The sequence below is a fragment of the Lucilia sericata genome, unplaced genomic scaffold, assembly GCF_015586225.1.
Source record: "Lucilia sericata isolate MDLA Ls3-8-SP2 unplaced genomic scaffold, ASM1558622v1 Contig001274F_arrow, whole genome shotgun sequence".
Lineage (NCBI taxonomy): Eukaryota > Metazoa > Arthropoda > Insecta > Diptera > Calliphoridae > Lucilia > Lucilia sericata.
In genome coordinates, this window is record NW_023995225.1 from 61,233 (window position 1) to 87,041 (window position 25,809).

The 25,809-nt window shown below is 31.2% G+C and overlaps 1 protein-coding gene across 1 annotated transcript in view; it reads right to left on the bottom strand.

The window, feature by feature from the left end:
- LOC119610774 (histone acetyltransferase KAT6A) overlaps positions 1 to 10,022 on the bottom strand; it is a gene marked incomplete at its 3' end in the record, with an annotated part of 65,047 nt that extends 55,025 nt beyond the window's left edge. The window contains exons 1-2 of the mRNA XM_037966124.1: positions 9,768 to 10,022; positions 7,913 to 9,698 (exon numbers count right to left, since the gene is read on the bottom strand). Of these exons, the coding sequence (XP_037822052.1) occupies positions 7,913 to 9,388 (1,476 nt within the window). The remainder of the gene's footprint in view (positions 1 to 7,912; positions 9,699 to 9,767) is intronic.
- Positions 10,023 to 25,809: the final 15,787 nt, after the last annotated feature.

Below are 25,809 nucleotides of genomic sequence, written 5' to 3' on the forward strand. Positions count from 1 at the left end.
TGAAATAAGCTTTCTATATATCTAGCTTTCTAAAAAGCTTTTGAAATAAGCTTTCTATATATAAAAACCTTTTAAAATGAGCTTTGTAGAATACATTTTAAATAAGCTTTTTAAAGATTTTGAAGTAAGCTTAATAGGTATAAGCATTATAGAAAGCTTCGAAAAAGCCTTTAAAATAAGCTTCATAAAGAGCTTTCGTAATAAGCTTTTACAACTATTATTATGAAATTGTAATTAATAGTTTGGTGTCAAGCTTTTTGTATTACCTTTAAAGGAAAAATTTTGGTAAAGCTCTTCAAACATTTTAAATAAGTTTTGTTTAATGCTTTTTAAATAAACTTTATCGAAAGCTTTTTAAGCAAACCTTATCAGAGCATGATTTTAAAGCAATTTGTATCGAAAAATTTGTAAACTAGCAAAAATAAACATATACACAAGCATCATAATTTAACAAGTAACAAAGCTTTATGTAGAGCTTTTTTAATAGAAACTGGCAAAAGCTTTTGGAAAGTTTATTACAAAAATTCAAATCTTATTGATGAAAATCTCTATAAAGCTTTAATTTAGTTATTATTGAGAAAAGCTTTTTGGAAACTTTATGGAAGTCTGGAAAGTTAATAAGCTTTTTCTTAAGCGTTAATAACATCTTAAGACTTCCATAGGGTAACTTTGTAATCTTACATCGCAACAAAAAATTTCTAAACATGCCTTTTTTTCATAACACACTTCTGAAGAAATTTTGTCGTCTGACTTGTCTGTGTGCCTATTCTTTGCGTTTTCTTTTTACATTTTTTTGTTCCTCATTCTTTCAATAACAATTTTTTTCTACACTTCAATACACTTCAGTTCAAACCAAACCGAAAAAAAAAAAATAGTTACAAGAAGTCAATTTTTGTTTATAAAATAAATAAAAAAAAACGATACAAAGAAAAAAGTCTACAAATACAACACAAAAATCATACAAAACAATTGTTATTTTAACAGAAACACAAAATTATGTGGCATGCAACTTGCAATATTGAAGACGATTGGAAAATATTGCACAAAAAAAAAACAGCTTGTTTTCAATAATAATGTTGCGGCATGATGGCATACAAAACAATTTATAGGTCAGTAGTAACAAATTTGCCATAAAATGTAGGCGAATACATGTTTAAAATTTATAAATTTTGTATCTAACAAAACTTAAAACTAAGAAAAAAAAAAGAAAATTGAGTTATTATTAAATTCCAAAAACAGAAATCAAAGAAAAATCAATTGTGGTGCCTGGTGGTGGGCTGATTGGCTTTAAGCATTTCTCTTATGAATTAAACATACATTTTTGTCTAAATTTTCAGCTGGGTTTGGTTAAAGAAATCTTTAACAAAAATCGCCAAAATATAATTGTAATTGACAAAAAATATTTCCCACAAAAAATTACATATTTGTACATTTTGTGAAAAATAATTGTATGAATTATATGCATTCATAAACTGGGTGTTGGAATTGATCTCTTTGAATGCAGCTTGATAATTTTTTCTATGGTTGCGAAAACGGGTTGGTGGTTGGTTGGTGAAAAGAATTGGAAATATGATACAATGTTGCAAAGAAATGTTTTTTTTTTTTCTAATTGAATTATTGGTAAATCTGACTTTTTCCATGTTGTCTAGTTTATAATTTATGCTAATAAATAAAGTGGAAAATTGGTTAAAACTTTGTTTGAGATTTGCTGATATTTTCACACATTCACACATGCAATGCTTTTAACTAACTAGTTTTGTAAGGACTTAGTGATATTTATAGAAATTTGCAATAAAATTAAGTGAGCTTTTAATGCGATTATCTTTAATCGAAAGCTTTTCTAATAAACAAGCAATAGGAAAAGTTTTTCAACTAACTTTTTTAAAAACTTTTTAACAAATGTATTAATAGCTTTATATAGAACTGCACTAGAGCTGAACTAGAAATGAACGGAACTAGAATTGGACTTGAACTAGAACTGAACCAGAACTAGAACTGAACTAGAACTAAACTAGAACTGATCTAGAACTGCACTAGAACTGAACTAGAACTGAACTAGAACTGAACTAGAACTGAACTAGAACTGAACTAGAACTGAACTAGAACTGAACTAGAACTGAACTAGAACTGAACTAGAACTGAACTAGAACTGAACTAGAACTGAACTAGAACTGAACTAGAACTGAACTAGAACTGAACTAGAACTGAACTAGAACTGAACTGAACTGAACTAGAACTGAACTAGAACTGAACTAGAACTGAACTAGAACTGAACTAGAACTGAACTAGAACTGAACTAGAACTGAACTAGAACTGAACTAGAACTGAACTAGAACTGAACTAGAACTGAACTAGAACTGAACTAGAACTGAACTAGAACTGAACTAGAACTGAACTAGAACTGAACTAGAACTGAACTAGAACTGAACTAGAACTGAAACTAGAACTGAACTAGAACTGAACTAGAACTGAACTAGAACTGAACTAGAACTGAACTAGAACTGAACTAGAACTGAACTAGAACTGAACTAGAACTGAACTAGAACTGAACTAGAACTGAACTAGAACTGAACTAGAACTGAACTAGAACTGAACTAGAACTGAACTAGAACTGAACTAGAACTGAACTAGAACTGAACTAGAACTGAACTAGAACTGAACTAGAACTGAACTAGAACTGAACTAGAACTGAACTAGAACTGAACTAGAACTGAACTAGAACTGAACTAGAACTGAACTAGAACTGAACTAGAACTGAACTAGAACTGAACTAGAACTGAACTAGAACTGAACTAGAACTGAACTAGAACTGAACTAGAACTGAACTAGAACTGAACTAGAACTGAACTAGAACTGAACTAGAACTGAACTAGAACTGAACTAGAACTGAACTAGAACTGAACTAGAACTGAACTAGAACTGAACTAGAACTGAACTAGAACTGAACTAGAACTGAACTAGAACTGAACTAGAACTGAACTAGAACTGAACTGAAACTAGAACTGAAATAGAACTGAACTAGAACTGAACTAGAAACTGAACTAGAACTGAACTAGAAGAACTAGAACTGAACTAGAACTGAACTAGAACTGAACTAGAACTGAACTAGAACTGAACTAGAACTGACTTAGAACTGAATTAGAACTGAACTAGAACTGAACTAGAACTGAACTAGAACTGAACTAGAACTGAACTAGACTGAACTAGAACTGAACTAGAACTGAACTAGAACTGAACTAGAACTGAACTAGAACTGAACTAGAACTGAACTAGAACTGAACTAGAACTGAACTAGAACTGAACTAGAACTGAACTAGAACTAACTGAACTAGAACTGAACTAGAACTGAACTAGAATTGAACTAGAACTGGACTAGAACTGAACTTGAACCGAATCGTGTTTAAAAGCTTTATTGAAACTTTATTTAACAAGTATTTGGTGCTTCAGCTTATAATTCAATAATTTTAGACCGATTTGGCCATTTCAATAACTTTTGATTGTCCACTGTTTTAAAAAAAAACACCGTTAACTAAAAGAGTTCTCATATACATTTTCTTAAACAACCAGCTAAATATAATCTTTTTAAAATAGTTCGTTTAGATTAGCGCTTTCTAAAAACTAAAACGAAAACCAAAAAACGCTTAAAAAAAGCTTTTAAATGATCAAGCAAATATAAACAAATGGTTTTAAAAGCCACAAATTTCCATACAAATTCCAACAGCAAGAAAAAAAAACATTAAAATAAAGAAACAAAGTTAGAAGATTAGCACAGTTTACAGGCTACAAGAAAACATTAATACAATTATCCTTGACTAAAACGAAAAGTAGTAACGAAAATCAAATAAACTAAAATTAAAAAAAAAAAACAAAAATTGCAACAAGAGGCATAAAAACAAATCTCTACAATAAATCCACCGTTAACAAAAAATCTATATGGTTCAGTTATAGTTTTTTTTTTTTTTTTGGTATTTTTGATACCAACCAAAGTTATTAGAACACCTTGAGCTCTATATAGATACACATACATATATAAACTCTCTAGCCATCAACATCATCATCATCCTCAACAACGTTGTCCTCATCTGAATGCCTCATAAACATTTTATACGAACAGGAAAAGCAAAAATTTTCTTTCTAAAACGTTTGGCAAACGCCACTTGTTTAACATTACAAAAAAAAAAAAAAAACAACAAAAATGTTTTTCCTTTTACTATATTTTTTTTTAACATAAGAGCAATTGCTAAAGTGCTGCAAACAAACTATTGCTACGATGGTGATAAACCAACCATGCAACAAACAACTCTCGAGAATCTAAAAAGCATCAACAGCAGAGTATTTAAGCATTCAACCATTCAACCGTCGTCATAAGTGTTTGGCGTTGCAAGTTGTAATATTTAGTTATTTGCTATTGCTGCTGCTGCTGTTAACTGTTGGTAGCAAATGATTTTTTATTGCTTAAACAATTGTCATCTATAGAATTTTTTCAAATTGTTATAAAAAAATCTACAAATTGGAAAAAAGTGGAAAATAAAATATAAAATTGCCATCATTCAATAAACTGACATAAGGTGATAATTTAAAAATTTTAGCAAGTATTTTTTCATAATTTTTAAAACATGAAAAATTATTTAAAAATGTTAATTAAAGATTTTAAAACTATATTTTTGTACCCAGTGTTATAAGGGGATTTAAGTGATTTCAGCACAATTTTCATTTAGAATATATCATCAAAGTATTTAAGCTAGAACACTCGGGGACCATTATCTCTCTTACTTAAGTCCAATTCTTTGTCATTTTACTAATGACATTTTCATAGTTATTTCTTCATTTTTTTCTTCTCTTTCTTAACACTATTTTATTATTCTTAATTTAATATTTAGACATTATTTTAAGCACGATTTTTATGTCAAATTTTAACTACAATTTACTTGGGACACTCTTAATAGGGAAAATAAGAAGATTTTTTATTCATTTTGAAACCAAGCTGTCATTAAGTAGATGTCAAGTAATTTAAAAAATGATAGTTAAATTAAATGATTGTAATATTACTAATGTTTCCTTGTATTCATGGGAATTTTTTGATGCAACTATTAAGTAAATTATTTAAATTATGTTGTCTGTTGGACCAGTACTTCGTCTCTTTGGTACGCTAACGAGAAGCTTCGAAATTGAATTTGAAGCAAAACACACATGTAATGACATTAAAGGCCACTAATACCTAGAATAGTTTATAGACTAGTCCATAAGACCAGTCCGTAGACTCATCAATACACTAGTCAATAATATGGTCAATATGTTGATCAAAATACTAATCAATGGACTTGCCTTTAGACTTCTCAAAAGTCTAGTTAAGAGATTAATTCACAGACTAGCCCTATAGCAATCTAGTCTATAAACTATTCATAGACTATTAGCAAAACCAGTCAATAGACAAGTCCAAAGTTCATAGAATAGCCAAAAGGCTAGTCCATAGATTAGTCAATAGAATAGTTTATAGACTCATCAATAGACTTGCCAAAGGACTAATCAATAGTCTAGTCTAAACACCAGCCAATGGTCGAATTTATAGGCAAGACTAGTCCATAGACTAGTCCATAGACAAGTCAACAGAATAGTCTATAGAATGGTCATTTCATTAGTCAATAGACTAGGCTCGTCCATCGACTAGTCTATACACTAGTCAATGGACTAACTCATTGACTAGTCAATAGTCTTGTTTATAGACATTCTATAAAATAGACAATAGGCAAGTCAATGCACTAGTTCATAGGTTCATAGACAAATCCATAGACTTCTCAATAGTTTTGTCCCTAGACTAGTTAATAGACTAATCTATACACAAGACAATGGACTAGTATATAGACTAGAATATAATAGAATAGAATAGGCCTTAGTCCTTGAATGTACAAACTCATAGACTAGTTAATAGATTAGTTCACAGACTTGCCGATAGACTTGCCCACTAGTTAATAGACTAATCAATAGTTCGTAGACAAGTCAATAGACTAGTCCATAGATTTGCACATAGACTAGTTCATAGACTTGTCAATAGACTTGTCTATAGACTAGTCAATAAACTAGTCCTTAGATTGGTCAATAGACTAATATATACTCTAGTTAATGGACTAGTCAGTAGACCAGTCCATAGACTTGCCGATAGACTTGTCCATATACTAGTTAATAGACTAATCAATAGTTCGCGCACAAGTCAATAGTCTAGTCCACAGACTTGCCCATAGACTAGTTCATGGACTAATCCATAGACTAGTCAATAGACTGCTCATAGACTAGATTATAGATAAGTCAATAGACTAATTTATAGGTAAGTGAATAGACTATTCTATACACAAGTCCATAGACTATGTAGTCAATAGAATAGTCCTTACATTAGTCATAAACTATTCTATACTCTAGTGAATGTACTAACTCATAGACTAGTCAATAGATTAGTTCATAGAAAAGTCAATAGACGTCCATAGACTTGCCAATATACTAGTTAATAGACTAATCAATAGTTCGTAGACAAGTCAATAGACTAGTCCATAGACTAATGCATAGACTTGTCCATAGACTAGTCAATGGACTTATTCCTAGATTGGTCAACAAACTAGTCAATAGACTAGTCTATACTCTAGTTAATGGACTAGTCAATAGCCCAGACCATAGACTTGCCCATATACTACTTAATAGACTAATCAATAGTTTGTAGACAAGTCAATAGACTAGTCCGTAGATTTGCCCATAGACTATTTCGTGGACTACACCATAGACTTGTTCATAGACTAATAGACCAGTCCATAGACTTGCCGATAGACTTACCCATATACTAGTTAATAGACTAATCAATATTTCGTAGACAAGTCAATAGATTTGCTCATAGACTAATCCATAGACTTGTCAATAGACTAGTACTAATTCGTAGATTGGTCAATAGCCAAGTCAATAGCCTAGTCAATAGACTATTCAATAGACTAGTCTATACTCTAGTTAATGGACTAGTCAATAGGCAAGTCCATAGACTTGCCCATATACTAGTTAATAGACTAATCAATATTTCGTAGACAAGTCAATAGATATACTAGTCCATACTCCAGTTAATGGACTAGTCAATAAACCAGTCCATAGACTTGCCAATAGACTTGCCCATATACTAGTTAATAGACTAATCAATAGTTCGTAGACAAGTCAATAGACCAGTCCATAGACTTGCCCATAGACTAGTTAATAGACTAATCCATAGACTTGTCCATAGACTAGTCAATAGACGAGTCTATACTCTATTTAATAGACCAGTCCATAGATTTGCTTATAGGCTAGTCCGTAGACTTGTACATTTACTAGTTGACAGATTAATCCTAGTCCACAGAATAATCCTAAAAGAAGATGATATTCACGGAATTACTTAATGAAAATGATCTTGTAAACTTGCAATGCTTTTTATCCAAATTGCGTAGTTAATTGCCTGTTGCAAATAATCTTGCAGAATTGTTTAGTACTATTTTGCTCGAACATTTTAAATGAAATTGATTGAGCACGGTTTAGCATTTAGTCTTGCAGAATTGCAATACAAGAGTTTGGTTGGTCTTGCAATATTACTATGTATTCTATAATATTAATATTGCAAGGCAAAATGATTGAAAGTTCTATTTTGAAACATTTAAAATATTAAGAATTTCTGGAAAGTTCTATAAGTAAGGATAATTTAGAGTTCGGGTGGTCTTGCAAAATTACTATGAATCATAGCTTTGCTTATCCAGCAAAATAATTAGATTTAAATGATCTTCATATTTGAATGCGAAAAAAATATTCTCTATTATTGCTCAATTAATATTGTTGTTGTTGTGTTTGCCATGGATACAGTATCCATGTTCTATTTAAAAAAAAATATATATATTTTTTATACAAAACTCACCTTATCTTTAGTTACCACTCCCGTTGTTAGAGATTGTTTCTGTTGATAGTATTCCTCACGAGCATTATTATTTAAACTATCAATTATGGCCGAAGTATTAACATGAGAATCATAAACTAAATCTTGACTGGCACTTGAGGCAGCAGATGACAATGATGATGAGGACGACGACGAAGGAGAGCCATAGCTGTTGACTGGTAAAGAAGTGGCTGGAGCAGAGACCGAAGCAGGATTAATACCATAAGAGGCGGCTATGTTAGCGGGTGCGGCAGAAGAACTACTGCCAGTATTATATTTATCCAAAGAAATACTTGAAGGAGAGACAGTTTTGGGTGGTTGAGATTGATAACCCTGCTGTAGACTGGGTTGTGGTAGATGACCATATTGTTGGACTGAAGGTTGTTGATATTGATTGGTCAGTGGTTGAGGTTTTTGTGATATCTTTTGATATTGTTGCAGCGAAGGTTGTGTTACTCCTGAGGGGATTTTTTGCTTAGTATTGCTATTCTTGTTATAGCTAGCGGAGGAGGTGGAAGGACGTCTTTTGGCATTATTATTTTTATTAGCTGCATGAGGTCTTTTGGTGGCACGATTTTTTGTAATTTTACCACTAGTGGTTAAGGTTCTCTGACTGCCTACTGTAGTGCTTAAGGTGGCCATAGTTTCTGCTTCATCTGAAGCGGCTGTTATGCCGGCTAAATTGTTATTCGATCTGGCAGCCACAAATTGTTCAGCTGGGTCTGTGGTATCGGTAGAGGGTTCAAAGGTGGTGCCTTCATATTCTTCCTCGGACTCGGGACTTTCAGTAGTTTGCTGTTCTTCTTCGTCCAAATTTTCCTCGGGCATCATTTCGGTGGTGGTGGGAAATTCTCTCATTTGTGTGGCTTGAGAGGTAACGGCTGCTTGAGCTGCCGCCAATTTATCCATAGATGTTTGCAACTGCAGCAATGTGGTTTCATCTAATACTAAAGTAGGTTCAGTTTTATCCTCTTCCTCTAACTCCTCAAAACGTGTGGGCATGGATGTGGGCGTCAAAGTGGAATTTTCCTCCTCCTCTTCATTTAATTCTTTAGGCTCAGACTTATCTTCTTGTGTGTCCGAGGACTTGGTGGCATTTGTTTTCTCTTTAACCGGTTCTGCTATATCCAAAGATTCCTTAAGCCTAGCCACCCGCTCTACAATTCTCTCCAACATATCCTTTTGGGATTCGGGCAGATTTTTTGTATCCAAAGTCAAAAGTTTATTATATTTTTCAATATTTTGTTTAACCGTTTCAATATCAGCCTGCATTTTGGCCGCTGCAGGCGCTGCTGTAGGTTTGTCTTCGGTGGGGGCATAATAGGTTCTAGCTCTTCGATTGCTATAACCCACCAGCTCTATAACTCCAGGATAATTGTCGCTTTCACTGGCCTCGCTTAGACAATACAGCCCCGCAAAGGTTAGTAACAGCAAACCCACTCTAAAGTTGTAACCCATGATGCTTTTTATGAATTTCAACACTCTTTATGTTTCCACAGAATATTTTTTAAAAAATTTAATTTTCCACAATTTTTTGTTGTTTTTTTTTTAAGGTATTATTTTTCAAATTCTGTAATTTTTTTATGGTAAAATGAATGTCATCTAACTGTTTTTTTATTAAGTCTAAAACGTCGTGCCAGTAACTAATCTCTTTGGATTTTTTGTTTCTTATATCTTTTACTTTATTTTTTTCTAAATTTCAAGATTTTTTTTCTTATATTCCTTTTTGTGCTATTTGTTTTATTTAAAAACTCTTTTTTTTTCTATTCTGGATTTTCTAACCACTTTACACTCGGTTTTAAATGAAAAAAAAAAAACTGAATTTAATCCAACTCACGTTTAAACATTAAAACAACTTCAACTAATGGCAAAAACAAAAAATAAAACAAGATTTTTTTTTCAGTTGAAGAAGAAAGTTCAAGTTTTAGTTTTAGCCAATTTACGAACCGTTAACGTTTTAATTTTTTTCTTTTTCAATTCAATTTTTTTTTGCTTAATCTTTTCTTTTTTCTATATAATATTTCAAATCCCGCAAAACTTTTTTTCTTTCTTTTGAATATTTTTACAACCGCTAGACTTGTAACTAGTAGCACCGCCGTGGTACAAATGTTTTATGTTTAGATTTTGCAGCGTCTTTTAAAAATTTTTCCTCCAACCTGGTTTACAAAATACAAAAGAAAAAAAATTCACCCAACAGCTTACACTAGACTCTAAAATAATTGTGTTTGTTTATTGTTGTTGTTGTTGTTTCATTTCTTTAGATTTTTCCCAAGTTCATAATAGTTGGTATAAAAGCAGGTTTAAGCCATACCATATAGTTCACACTAAAATTTCTATCATACCAGTCCAGTTGATCGTTTCAAACATGTTTACTACCTCATGCGACTTTCTTTTGGTTTGTCCCACTAGTTGCGCAGCACTTTCTTTATTCTCTTTAGTGTTTAAGCCAAACAATGCTCTTAAGTTTTTGTTATACTCTTTTAAGTTTCTCTTTAATATTTTTTTATTTAAACGTTTGTTTTTCTAAGCTTTTGTTATGAAGATTCTACGAAATGTTGCAATTTTCGTGTGGCCAATTGTTGATAAAATTATTAAGGTGTAGAAGAATTTTAAGAGCCCTAGGTTCATTTTTTCCCGGTTAGTACGTAATGCGAATCCTTAAGGGAATTCTTCCGCAACTTTTTCTGTGTCGATTTTTAAGGGTAAAAGAGCCGGTCTATCTACACAAAATAGCTTAAAAAATTCAAAAGAAGTCAATGTTTTGGACCAACCTCACCTTAATGTTATTAAAATTTCGGGTTATAGAGACGCACGCTAGTAACTAACTCTAGTCTGCCGTAACTAGCAACTGCAGGAGTCAAATAACTTCTCCGTCCTTTTTGACTCTCAATTTGACCAGAACATCATCTATCTTACTATAGAAGTTAATTACTCTTTAGTATTCACCCTGTATTGGCGAGGTTCCAACGAGGTACAGTTGAAATCCAAATCGTGGTAAAATAATGTTGGTTTAAAGATATTTCGCGATAAGTTTCCGATGATGTCTGCTACTGAATAGTATCCCATAAAGGAGTTATTGTGGGAACTATATGTTGCGAATGAGAGTTAGTAAGAAGTGTACGGGCCATCTAATCCACACGTTTATCTTTTGTGAATGTGCCCGATGAATGTTTCCGATGAAAGATCTATTTGAGAGGATAAACGGTGCTGGATATAGAGGAGTTCTCTATATCATTCCCTTATTGGTTTATCGATAAAGTTCTATTATTAGTCCGCATGTGTTTCAGGATTTCCTCATTCCTGACATTCCTAACCTTTAGGAGGAGTAGGTAGGTTCCTTATCCCTCCTACTCCTGGCTTATTAACGGAGGTCGTTCTTTGAAGTATAATATACGTATCTAAGTGCTGTACGCTCACTCTGGGGTTAAAAAGGACTCCAGGAACTTTATATGCATCAATAAAGGGTTCAAAAGTGGTACCTTCTTAGGGTTTTTTAACAAACTTATATGGTCTAGTAAAACTTTTATAGTATAAACTGACTATTGAGTAGTCCATGGACTAGACTACTATATGGACTAGTCTATTGACTAGTCTAGTTATTTATTAACTAGTTCATTTACTAGTCTATTGACTAGTCTTTTAAGTTTTATATCGACTAGTCCATTAACTAGTCTGTAGATTAGTTTATCGAAAAGTTTATGGACTAGTCTATTGAATAGACCATTGCCTAATCTATGGACTTGTCTATAGAGTAGTTTATGCACTAGCCTACATTGACGAATCCTTGGACTTGTATATTGACTAGTCTGTTGATTAGTCTAGGGTTTACTCAATTACTCGTCAATCAATTGGTCTATGGACTAGTCTATTATCTGTTGAGTATACCATTGACTAGACATCTCTATGAACTAGTCAATGAGGTAATCTATTGACTAGTACATTAGCTCTTCTATCGAACAGTCTATGGACAAGTCTATTGAACAGTCTACGGACTAGTCTATTGACTAGGGTGAATACTAGTCTATCGACTAATCAATTAATTAGCCTATGGACTTGTCTAATATCTAGTATATTGACTAACCTATTGAGTGCTTTATTGACTAATCTACGGACTAGTCCAATGACTACATATGAATTAGTCTATGAAATGGAACTAGTCTATGGGGTAATCTATTGACTAATCCATGACTAGTCCATCTATTGGCTGTATACTAGTCTATCGACTAATCAATTAATAAGCCTATGGACTAGTCTAATATCTAGTATATTGACTAGCCTATTGACTAACCTATTAAGTGTTTTATTGACTAGTCTACGGAAAAGTCCATTGACTACAAATGGATTAGTCTATGAAATGGTGTATTGATTAGTCGATGGACTAGACTATTCATTAGTTTGTGGACTAGGCTATTGACTACTACATGGTCTAGTCAATTAGTAGTCAAATAATTAGTTTTTGTACTAGTCCATTGTTTAGTCTATGGGCTAGCCTATTGAGTATTATATTAACTAGTGTCATAGACTAGTCCATAGACTAAACAATGGACTAGTCCAAAAAGTAATTATTTGACTACTCGATAGAATACTATCGAATATTATCGAGTAGTGAAATAATTAGTTTTTGACTAGTCGATTGCCTAGTCCATTGTTTAGTCTATGGACCAACCTATTGAGTATTCTATTGACTAGTCTACGGACTAGTTCATTGATTTCTCATAGATTAATCTATGAACTGGTCTATGGACTATTCTATTGACCAGTCTATGGACTATTCTATTGACTAGTCTATTAATTTTTCTATGAACTAGCCTATTGAGTTTTCAATTGAATAGTCTACAGACTAGTTTCTTGTTTTCCCATAGATTAGTCTATAAACTGGTCTATGGAATATTCAATTGACTAGTCTATGGATTAGTCTAGTCGATGGTCGATAGTCTAGTCTATTGACTACTCTATAGATTAGTCGAATGACTAGTGGACTAATCAAAACTCACTAATAAAAGTTCGTTATATGTAAATATGTATATAAAAAATACTATAATTTCGACTTAATCCACGTACTGTTCTATAAAGTCCGTATGTACCGATCTCCCAAATGCAGTTACTTGAGCATAAAATTGTTTTTTTAACAATCTGCTTTTATTATTTTCAGTTTTTTTTTAATCCAACTTACAACTTCTAGCTTTTTCTATTCATTCTTACTGCATTCTTTGGTTGCCCATCTGTTACAGCGCATGCAGGCATTTTTTTGGCTGCAGTCACTATGAAGTAGACTTCTTATCCAATGACTTTAGGTGGAAGGAAGTGTTTGACTATAAAAAAAAACATAATAATAATAAACGTAGGTCTCTCATGTTTGTTTCTTGTTTATTTACACCTTGTCTTGGTGTAGTTGTTCTCGAGTCGATGTTGTTTGGTTGTTGTTGGTATAAGTTGATCTTGTAAAATGGTTTGCTGTTGGATTTTTCCAGTTGCTACTGTTATGTGTTGGTTGTTAGGTGTTGCTGGTTTATGTTGTTCTTACTACTGTTATAACATTTTTTTTTTGTTTATGAAGTTGCTGTAAACATTTTTGCTGTTTTGTTGTTGCAGACTTCCTTATTTGTAGGGTCGAAAATAAGGGGAACTAGAATTAGTTTTTATTTGAAATAGAAGATAATTGTGTAATGTTTCCGAAATTAGAATTAGAGGTTTGAAATTTGGTATTTATATTCTTAATTCATTTAAATGCCACTTGCTTGAGAGAAACGATTTGAAAAATAATAGTTTTTCAATTCAAATTTAAAATTTATAAACGAGAACGAAGTTGAGAAATTGTTATTTCTCTAACTTTAGTATGAACTTGATATTCAAAGTTTTTCTTTTTTTTAGTTTTCTTTTTATATCTAATACTTTTGGGAAAATATTTTTTTTTATTTTTTATTCAATTCAAAATAGTTTGAGTTCATTAATTTTGTCTATAATTTACACACATTAATTAAAAAAAGGTTGATTTTTTCTTCCAACTTCGGTTCATTTCAAGTTCATTTTTCATTTGTTTGTTAATTTCTTTAATAATTTGATTTGATTAATAATACAATACACACAACAGTAACTGAAATAATAATAATAGAAAAGAAATCATGTTGTTGCATGTAGCAACAATTACTTTTTATAAAACAAAAAAAAAGTTACCGTTTCTTTTATTCTTAAAAAAAATCGAAAAAAAAACAATGTGGTACTGAAGGAAGGACGGACGGATGGATAGACAATTGGATGGAAGGACGGACGGATGGACAGACACTTGGATGGAAGGACGGACGTACAGTATTGTCTAATGCTCTTTAAAAAGGGGTTATTTAACTTTAAACTTATTCTAAAAATTGTTATTATTAAATTAATTTTATTTTGAATTTTTTTTTTTTTCATTATTATTAGATTTGATTGTAAAAGTTTTTAACCTTTTGTATTTCTTTCTTGTATTTCAATTTTATTCATTTTTTTTTGTAGATAATGTGGGAAATTGTTATTTTTTATTTTCTAAAACACATCATCATCTTTATCTGCGTTTTAAATGTGTCTTATAGATAAAGAAATTGCCTGCTACTTGTTGCACGCTATTTTTACTTGTTGGTGTTATTCTTTTGTTAAAGAAAACTTTTGAACTTTTATAGTTTTTTTCAAATTAATCTTAAGCTTGTTTTTAGGGATTTAAAAAGTAATATATAAGTTAATTAATGCGGATTAATATTACATGAACTAAATAAAGTTCATTTAATAAGCTTTAAGCTTCCTTAACTTTGTAAATAAGTTACACGATCGATTGAAATTGATTTTTAAGTAAATATAAGTCAACATTTCAAGAAATAACTCCATAAATGAGTAAACGTGCAGCATGTGATCATTCACATGATCATCCGTGATTGATATGTATATATATAAAAATGAATGTGTGTTTATTTGTTTGTTTGTGGGTTTGTTTGAAGTCTATAGACTGCTAAACGGCCTCAAATTTTGTATGAACAACTTTGACATCCATATGAACACATGTTGACAAAATGAACAGCCCAGCTACAGTGGGCGTGGCACATCCCATATGAACAAATCTTAAATTAGTATATCTGTAAAAGTATAACAGCTAGAGTCTTCGGAGCCACTTTAGTATCGACAGGAATATTTAGGACAAAAAACTGGCGGACTAGCAATAGGGGGCGTGGCACCCCCATAGGAATACTAAAATTAATTTACCTGGGAAACTATTGTAGTTAAAATCTTACAATTTTGCACTAATACATAAGTCCATAAGAATAGTTGTTGAGAAAATGGGCGGAATGGCTATAGTGGGCGTGGTACTTTCCATAAGAATAAAATGTTAAATCCGTATATCTGAGAATATATAACAGCTAGAGTCCTCAAATTTTGTCGGAACCACTTTAGTGTCAATGTGATTATTTAAGGAAAAAGGGGGCGGAATAGCAGTAGGGGCGTGGCACCTCCCATATATATTGAATACAAAAATTCGCCTATCTGGGAAACTATTTGAGTTAGAATTTTAAACATTTTGGGTAATAAATTGGTAGACTACCAATGGGGGCGTTGCACTTCCCATATGAATAAAATATACAAAAATTCGTTTATCTGGGAAACTAATAAAGCTAGCTTCTTCAAATTTTGCACGAAGAACTTTTATATCCATCTGAACATTTTGGTGAAAAAAGCGGACTTTCATTAGGGTGAATGGAACCGCCATATTAATAAAATAGAAAAAATCGTATGTCTGGGAAACTATTATAGCAAAAATCCTCAAATTTTGCACGAAAACTTTGAAATCAATATGAACATTTGGTATAGTGTTTTTTAATTTACATTGCTTTTAGGGTAGCAAAGCACACTGGGTATAGCTAGTCTTCTATAAAAATTAAAATTATTTATTAATAACATCAACTCGATCAGCAAACTTTCAAATTTCTCATTATGTATGTATATCTTTCAATATAAATTCATTATATGATCGATTAGTGATCACCAAATATTTTCATCGTAATCGATTTTTTAATAGGAATATTTCAACATTTCAAATATTACCAATATTTTCAAAAATAAATCCTAAATGAGTAAAAGTTTTTTATGTGATCATGCACGTGATCATCCGTGTTTGATATCTTCTATAAAGATTCAAAAATTTCGAAAATTAAACTTTTTATTAAAAACATCAACTCGATCAGCGAACTCAGAACAGATTTCTCATTATAACTTTCAGTATAAATTTATAATACGATCGATTAATGATCACCAAATATTTTCATCGAAATCGATTTTTTAATAAGAATATTTCAACATTATAAATATTAACAATAAATTCAAAAAATGAGTAAAAATGCTTCATGTGATCATCCGTGATTGATCTCATTTATAAAAATTTTAAATCTTCAATGATCACTAAAATTTCTCATAATAACTTTTAATATAAATTTATTATACGATCGATTAGTGATCACCAAATATTTTCATTAAAATCGATTTTTAAATAAAAATATTTCAACATTTCAAATATTCTCAAAACATTTGAAATATATAACATTAAATGAGTAATAATACAACACGATCGATTAGTGATCACCAAAAGTTTTTACTGAAATTGATTCTTAAATAAATATAAGACAACATCTCAAAAAATAAATCCATAAATGAGTAAAAGTGCAGCATGTGATCATCCGCAATTGATATGTTCAATAAAAATTCAAAGCCTTCAAAATAAGAAATAACAACTCGATCAGTGATCATTCAAAATTTCTCATAATAACTTTCAATGTAAACTTATAATACGATCACTTAGTGATCACAAAATATTTTCATCAAAATCGATTTTAAATAAAGTTATCAAATGATTAAAAAATCAATATATGTGATCATATTTCTGATATGATCAGTGATCATTCAAATTTCTCATAATAACTTTCAATGAAAACTTATACTTAATATGTATACTCATTATAATTGTAAATTAGAACACGATAACAGGCGTCGATCTGTGATCGTATTTCTCAACTTTCAACACTTTTATAAAGAAAGTGATCTCTTAGTATTTCTCTCCAAAACCGAATATTTTACATGAACAGCTCTTAATTTCGAAGAAAAAACTTGTGATCGAGAAAAAAAAACACCAATTTTCATAAATTTTCAATGGCTTTGTTGATCTGCGAATAATCAACTCGATCTTTTTAAAACTTCAAAGTCTTCAACAACTTTCAAGTTTTAAACGATAATTTTTTTTCTCGATCGCTATCATTTCTTTAAGAAAAATTAATAGTTTTAGTTTAACATCTTTGTCCAGAATAAGATCGTCATTAATGATCATTAATATTTCTCTCACCAATTTGTTTCTAATGACATCGATCGGTGATCCTTAACATTTTTTACATTCTCTTTAACATTTTTAATCTAAAAACAGAAGACTTCGTTAAGAAGTCTTAAAGAATTTAAATCCAGGAACATGTTATATTCGATCAATTGAGATCCGATTCTTTGTGTCCCTTTCCGCGATCGTGTTCGATTCCTCAGCTAGGGGAATATTGATATTCTTTTGCAAAATAGTTGCGCATTACTTGTCATTTCCCCGAAGTAGCCTTGAGAGATGCGTATCACAGTAGTGGGTGTTAATGGTCGAGGTCTCGAGATTTAGTCGCGAAGAACTGTACGGGCATATGACTCCCATAGTACCAGATAAGTTCTAGTTTCTAGTCTCTGTAGACTAAAGGTACTGGTAGCATCTCTTTCCCGGGAGAGCAATAACAACAAGGGCTCCCCTCGATATGGATCAACATTTTATGTTGATCTTAAAACCAAGAACAAATACAAACAAAGATTAATTTCGAGTTATATTTAACTTACCCAGTAAAATATTTTCAAATTTTGGTAATGAGTATTGTAGGTAATGTAGTTATTTCACACATTACTTGGTAATGAGTGGTCTTTATTAATAAAATTATTTAATTTTTTTTTGGGTAGGATTTGTTGCCAGATGTATAGAGGGTATGTCTAATAAGGAATTGGTTAATGGTTTTAAGCCAAGTCGATATTAGAAGATTTTTGAAGAAATATTGATTTGTACCTTCATGTAAAAACTATTCCAAATAGCACGATAAAACAATTTGTTAATGGGGCATTGGGTAATAGAATATACTAATAAACACAGAAAATAACTGTAAGGTCGGTTTTAAATCCGGAAAAGTCGGGTAAGCACATTTGTAACCAGTTATTTTTTGGTCATCGTCAAACAAAAATAAGTAGTTATTCACCCAAAAAGGAAGTACCTACACTTTGCTCCAATATTACTTGCCTACTTACCGGGTAAGTAAAAATTTTGCTGGGTACAGTCTAGATTAAAGTGCGTGCAACATTCTTGCTAAATTAAAATTAAAAAAAAATTCTATTCTATTCTATTTTCATTCAACTATTTGCTATCTTAATAAAATTCTCATCTAAAAAAAGTAGAATATTTAACAGTTGTTGACTTAATAAAAATCTCGACATAATTTCCAACCACATTTTAAACTAAATTTACATTTAACTTTATGATACTCAAACTCCTTCTCGTACAACATAAATATTTTATTATTAAAAAGAATAACTATGTGGCATGTATAAAGACGGACAGAAGTAGCTAAGTAAATAGAGATTCTCACCAGCTGAATAAGTATTTAGAATAGAAATCGAATTAAATAATGCTACCTACAACAACTGCTACTAGTTACCACCAGTACTCCGTGCTAAATATTAAGTATGCCTGCCACAACTTCTACCACATTAGATGCTCTACCTCATACAACATATATTGGCATCAATTACTTCACTAGAGAACTAAAATGGTAGAAGAAAAAACTCTGTAATATTTTTTTTTTACCACAGAGACACAAATATTTGCATCCAACAACTTCGCTTACATGGCAACATGCATTTCTTTAGAGGCGGCTTCTTATACACTACATGTGTTCAAATGTTAAAATGTTGAATATTATGTTCATTATTGCCTGCTTCATTTTGGAGGATGTAACCAACATTAGCAACAATTTAGCATTTATACGATATTTAATGTTTTCCAACAATTACCTCCAAAGTTCCTTCAGAATAAATATCAAGATGTAAGGAAAAATGAAACGTTTAAGCATATGAGGCCAAACACAAGTGTATGAATGAGTTTTATTTAGAAATCACAAATACAAAATAAATGCCACAAATTCATTGAAATTTACAGAAACAACTTTAGAAAATGTTATAAAATGCCACAAGGCAGGCAATCGTAGTAAGTATTACAACAACATTTTTTGTGTAAGAAAAATAGTTTGCAAACATAGTTCAGCAACAACAAGGAAACATTTCAAGACTTCTTCCCAAAAAACCCTGTAGGTTTTGGATAGAAAATATGAAATTTCGTTACTCTACTATAGATTATAGTCCATAGTCTGGCTTATAGTCTGGTTTACAGTCTAGTAATAGTCTGGTTTACAGTCTAGTAATAGTCTAGTCTATAATCTAGTCTATAGTCTAGTCTATAGTCTGTCTATAGTCTAGTCTATAGTCTAGTATATAGTCTAGTCTATAGTCTAGTCTATAGTCTAGTCTATAGTCTAGTCTATAGTCTAGTCTATAGTCTAGTCTATTGTCTAGTCTATAATCTAGTCTATTGTCTAGTTTATAGTCTAGTCCTATAGTCTAGTCTATAGTCTAGTCTATAGTCTAGTCTATAGTCTAGTCTATAGTCTAGTCTATAGTCTAGTCTATAGTCTAGTCTATAGTCTAGTCTATAGTCTAGTCTATAGTCTAGTCTATAGTCTAGTCTATAGTCTAGTCTATAGTCTAGTCTAGTCTATAGTCTATCCGAGTCTAGTCTATAGTCCTAGTCTATAGTCTAGTCTAGTCTATAGTCTAGTCTATAGTCTAGTCTATACCTAGTTATAGTCTAGTCGATAGTCTAGTCTATAGTCTAGTCTATAGTCTAGTCTATAGTCTAGTCTATAGCCTAGTCTATAGTCTAGTCTATAGTCTAGTCTATAGTCTAGTCTATAGTCTAGTCTATAGTCTAGTCTATAGTCTAGTCTATAGTCTAGTCTATAGTCTATCTATAGTCTAGTCTATAGTCTAGTCTATAGTCTAGTCTATAGTCTAGTCTATAGTCTAGTCTATAGTCTAGTCTATAGTCTAGTCTATAGTCTAGTCTATAGTCTAGTCTATAGTCTAGTCTAGTCTAGTCTATAGTCTAGTCTATAGTCTAGTCTATAGTCTAGTCTATAGTCTAGTCTATAGTCTAGTCTATAGTCTAGTCTATAGTCTAGTCTATAGTCTAGTCTATAGTCTAGTCTATAGTCTAGTCTATAGTCTAGTCTATAGTCTAGTCTATAGTCTAGTCTATAGTCTAGTCTATAGTCTAGTCTAGTCTAGTCTATAGTCTAGTCTATAGTCTAGTCTATAGTCTAGTCTATAGTCTAGTCTATAGTCTAGTCTATAGTCTAGTCTATAGTCTAGTCTATAGTCTAGTCTATAGTCTAGTCTATCTCTAGTCTATAGTCTAGTCTTAGTCTAGTCTATAGTCTAGTCTATAGTCTAGTCTATAGTCTAGTCTATAGTCTAGTCTATAGTCTAGTCTATAGTCTAGTCTATAGTCTAGTCTATGTCTATCTAGTCTAGTCTATCTCTATCTAGTCTAGTCTAGTCTATAGTCTAGTCTATAGTCTAGTCTATAGTCTAGTCTATAGTCTAGTCTATAGTCTAGTCTATAGTCTAGTCTATAGTCTAGTCTATAGTCTAGTCTATAGTCTAGTCTATAGTCTAGTCTATAGTCTAGTCTATAGTCTAGTCTATAGTCTAGTCTATAGTCTATCTAGTCTAGTCTATAGTCTAGTCTAGTCTATAGTCTAGTCTATAGTCTAGTCTATAGTCTAGTCTATAGTCTAGTCTATAGTCTAGTCTATAGTCGTCTAGTCTATAGTCTAGTCTATAGTCTAGTCTAGTCTATAGTCTAGTCTATAGTCTAGTCTATAGTCTAGTCTATAGTCTAGTCTATAGTCTAGTCTATAGTCTAGTCTATAGTCCAGTCTATAGTCTAGTCTATAGTCTAGTCTATAGTCTAGTCTATAGTCTAGTCTATAGTCTAGTCTATAGTCTAGTCTATAGTCTAGTCTATAGTCTAGTCTATAGTCTAGTCTATAGTCTAGTCTATAGTCTAGTCTATAGTCTAGTCTATAGTCTAGTCTATAGTCTAGTCTATAGTCTAGTCTATAGTCTAGTCTATAGTCTAGTCTATAGTCTAGTCTATAGTCTAGTCTATAGTCTAGTCTATAGTCTAGTCTATAGTCTAGTCTATAGTCTAGTCTATAGTCTAGTCTATAGTCTAGTCTATAGTCTAGTCTATAGTCTAGTCTATAGTCTAGTCTATAGTCTAGTCTATAGTCTAGTCTATAGTCTAGTCTATAGTCTAGTCTATAGTCTAGTCTATAGTCTAGTCTATAGTCTAGTCTATAGTCTAGTCTATAGTCTAGTCTATAGTCTAGTCTATAGTCTAGTCTATAGTCTAGTCTATAGTCTAGTCTATAGTCTAGTCTATAGTCTAGTCTATAGTCTAGTCTATAGTCTAGTCTATAGTCTAGTCTATAGTCTAGTCTATAGTCTAGTCTATAGTCTAGTCTATAGTCTAGTCTATAGTCTAGTCTATAGTCTAGTCTATAGTCTAGTCTATAGTCTAGTCTATAGTCTAGTCTATAGTCTAGTCTATAGCCTAGTCTATAGTCTAGTCTATAGTCTAGTCTATAGTCTAGTCTATAGTCTAGTCTATAGTCTAGTCTATAGTCTAGTCTATAGTCTAGTCTATAGTCTAGTCTATAGTCTAGTCTATAGTCTAGTCTATAGTCTAGTCTATAGTCTAGTCTATAGTCTAGTCTGTAGTCTAGTCTATAGTCTAGTCTATAGTCTAGTCTATAGTCTAGTCTATAGTCTAGTCTATAGTCTAGTCTATAGTCTAGTCTATAGTCTAGTCTATAGTCTAGTCTATAGTCTAGTCTATAGTCTAGTCTATGGTAGTTTAATAAAATATATGAAGACAAATCTAACCCATGTACTGTAAGGAATTTTAAGCAGATTTTGTTTTCTCTCAACAATTTTATCAAAAATTTTCTTTTTAAAATTTTTTATTTGTACATTTTCCTGATGTATTTGAAAAATGTAATGATAGCAAAACTCACTGCATTAAGTGCCATAAAAAGTAAAAATTTTTAGTAATGAAAAAGAAAAAAAAACTACTTACCACTACTAGTAAGTAGTTCAATGATTTTGATTGCCTGGCCACTCAAAAAAAAAGCAACAAGATGCAAATGTTGCAATTTAAAATATGGCTTGATAATTCGTTTGAGATCTACGTTTTGTTTTTTTGGTATGTTGCCTAGAAAACAGCAAATGTTGCAACAATAACTACAAATAACAACTTAGTAAATTATTGCCAGTATTTATTACAAAAGCAACTAACTTCAGCAATAACCCAACGGACACGTAGAAAAAACACAATACAATGGTGATTCTTAAAGACTTAAGACATTCTCAATGTTTTCGCGTGCTACTATTTACAATAAATTTGTGATATAATTATAAATATATTTGATAAAATGTTAAAAATAATCATATTTCTCAATTTGGATTGTATTAGCGAAATTGTTGAGAATAATTTTTTCTCTCATTAATATCAAACGTTTAAAATTTTTAAATATATTTGATTATAAATTGGAGTTTGTTGTCTTTGTGTTTGTTGGGTATAAGATTATCATATCAAGTCCATTTGAGCTAACGAAAGAAATCTGATTAGACTCTTTGTACAACTTGTTCATTGGAGCTGACGATGAACAAAAACAAATTTTTTCAAAGTTCAAGTTCGTTTCAATAGTTGTTTGTTTTTCTTGCTATTCCAAATACTTTAAATTTATGTATAATCGGTCCAGACGACTTTTAAATGCTACATCATTATACTATAGAGTGAACTAGATTAGACTATAAACTAGACCATAGACTTGTATATAGACTAGACTAAACTAGATTATAGACTAGACTATAGACTAGACTATAGACTAGACTATAGACTAGACTATAGACTAGACTATAGACTAGACTATAGACTAGACTATAGACTAGACTAGACTATAGAAACTAGACTATAGACTAGACTATAGACTAGACTATAGACTAGACTATAGACTAGACTATAGACTAGACTATAGACTAGACTATAGACTAGACTATAGACTAGACTATAGACTAGACTATAGACTAGACTATAGACTAGACTATAGACTAGACTATAGACTAGACTATAGACTAGACTATAGACTAGACTATAGACTAGACTATAGACTAGACTATGACTAGACTATAGACTAGACTATAGATAGACTATAGACTAGACTATAGACTAGACTATAGACTAGACTATAGACTAGACTATAGACTAGACTATAGACTAGACTATAGACTAGACTATAGACTAGACTATAGACTAGACTATAGACTAGACTATAGACTAGACTATAGACTAGACTATAGACTAGACTATAGACTAGACTATAGACTAGACTATAGACTAGACTATAGACTAGACTATAGACTAGACTATAGACTAGACTATAGACTAGACTATAGACTAGACTATAGACTAGACTATAGACTAGACTATAGACTAGACTATAGACTAGACTATAGACTAGACTATAGACTAGACTATAGACTAGACTATAGACTAGACTATAGACTAGACTATAGACTAGACTATAGACTAGACTATAGACTAGACTATAGACTAGACTATAGACTAGACTATAGACTAGACTATAGACTAGACTATAGACTAGACTATAGACTAGACTATAGACTAGACTATAGACTAGACTATAGACTAGACTATAGACTAGACTATAGACTAGACTATAGACTAGACTATAGACTAGACTATAGACTAGACTATAGACTAGACTATAGACTAGACTATAGACTAGGCTATAGACTAGACTATAGACTAGACTATAGACTATAGACTAGGATCACTCAGTTCTTTATGATGAACTGCTTGGTGTAGTGCATAAATAACCAAAATTAAATTTTAGTTTTAAAAACTTTCCTCATTCAAATCTTTTTGTAAATAAAGGCCATTTTGATTTAGTTTGTTTTTATTTTACTTTGAGAGTGAGTGACTTGAGTGCCGCAACTCTTAAACACTTTTGGCTAATAATGACTTTTTGATGCACCCAAATGAAGATCATGATCTCTTTTTTTCTATAAATTTAAAGGCGATGGATAATGAATCATAAAAACTTGAAAGAAATAAAGTAATAAAACCGAAAAAAACTAATACAATACACTAATGCATTTATTACAACAATAGTTTATTGTTGTTTAAAAGGTTGTATGAAAAAAAGTTTCACAAAAAAGTCTTTAGAAAGTAAAAAAATAAAATTTTAGATGCACAAAAAACACCGAGAATCATAAATTTAAAAAAAATAAGAAAAAAAAAACAGCGAGTGCATAATAAATAAATTGAAAGCGAATTTTATGGGTTTTAAAGAAATTTTTGATGTTAAAGAGAAAAAAACACCTATTTAATTAAATTATAAAATAATCTACATACAATGAGATAAAAAAACATTTTATTTAAGTTAGACGTATGTTAATACATAATTAGTAATTGTCTAATGTAATAAAAAAGTATATGAAGTGTTATAATTAAGTTGTTATTAAGGGTAATAAAGGTAACGAATTTAAAAAAGCCAAAAGTAGAAAAAAATAACAACAGGTCTCTTTATGTGATCTTTTATGTTAATATAGACATGGGTTGAAATGAAGCCACAATAACCCTCAATTAGGACTACAATATCAATCGAAATAAAATTAAAATGAAGATTTCTGATCGTATCTGATCGTCATGATTTGAGCCAGCATTATATTTTTATTCTTTGTCACATTAATAATAAGTTAATTCTAATGTTTTACTTTTTTTTGCATATTTTTTCTGGTTTCTTCTTTCCCATTATAAAATATTGATTGTCACAATCATTATGTTTCTATATCAATTATGTACTTTTTTATTTGTACTCCAATTGCATGTTGAAACCTTTTTTTTTGCCATTAGAAGTATTTTGTATGTAACGCAACAATACTTTCCTTGCCGGTTGCCATTATAAATTGCACTTAATAGAAAATGATAAATACAACTTAACAAAAAACAAGAGTTTTTGTTATCAAGATTGAGGCAACAATGTTGCACCAAACAAATTCTTTTTTAAACTGTAAGAACAAAACAAGTGAAGTTTTGTTTTCTTTAAGAAAAAGGTTAATAAAATTTTATGTTGCTGCACCTTAAGGGGGCATTACATACAATATTGTATTTAAGCAACATAATTCTAAGAGGAACTATTATTTTTGGGCTTTTAAGTAATAATAAATGAATTTAAGGCTTAAGGGGATTATTGTGTGAGAACTTTCTAAAGTTTGATGTTAATTCAGTAAAACTACATTTTTTCTCGAAAAACACAAAAACAATTTAAAAATTTAAGAACTGAACTAGAATTGACTAGAACTGAACTAGAAAATTGAACTAGAACTGAACTAGAACTAAACTAGAACTAGAACTGAACTAGAACTGAACTAGAACTGAACTAGAACTGAACTAGAACTGAACTAGAACTGAACTAGAACTGAACTAGAACTGAACTAGAACTGAACTAGAACTGAACTAGAACTGAAACTAGAACTGAACTAGAACTGAACTAGAACTGAACTAGAACTGAACTAGAACTGAACTAGAACTGAACTAGAACTGAACTAGAACTGAACTAGAACTGAACTAGAACTGAACTAGAACTGAACTAGAA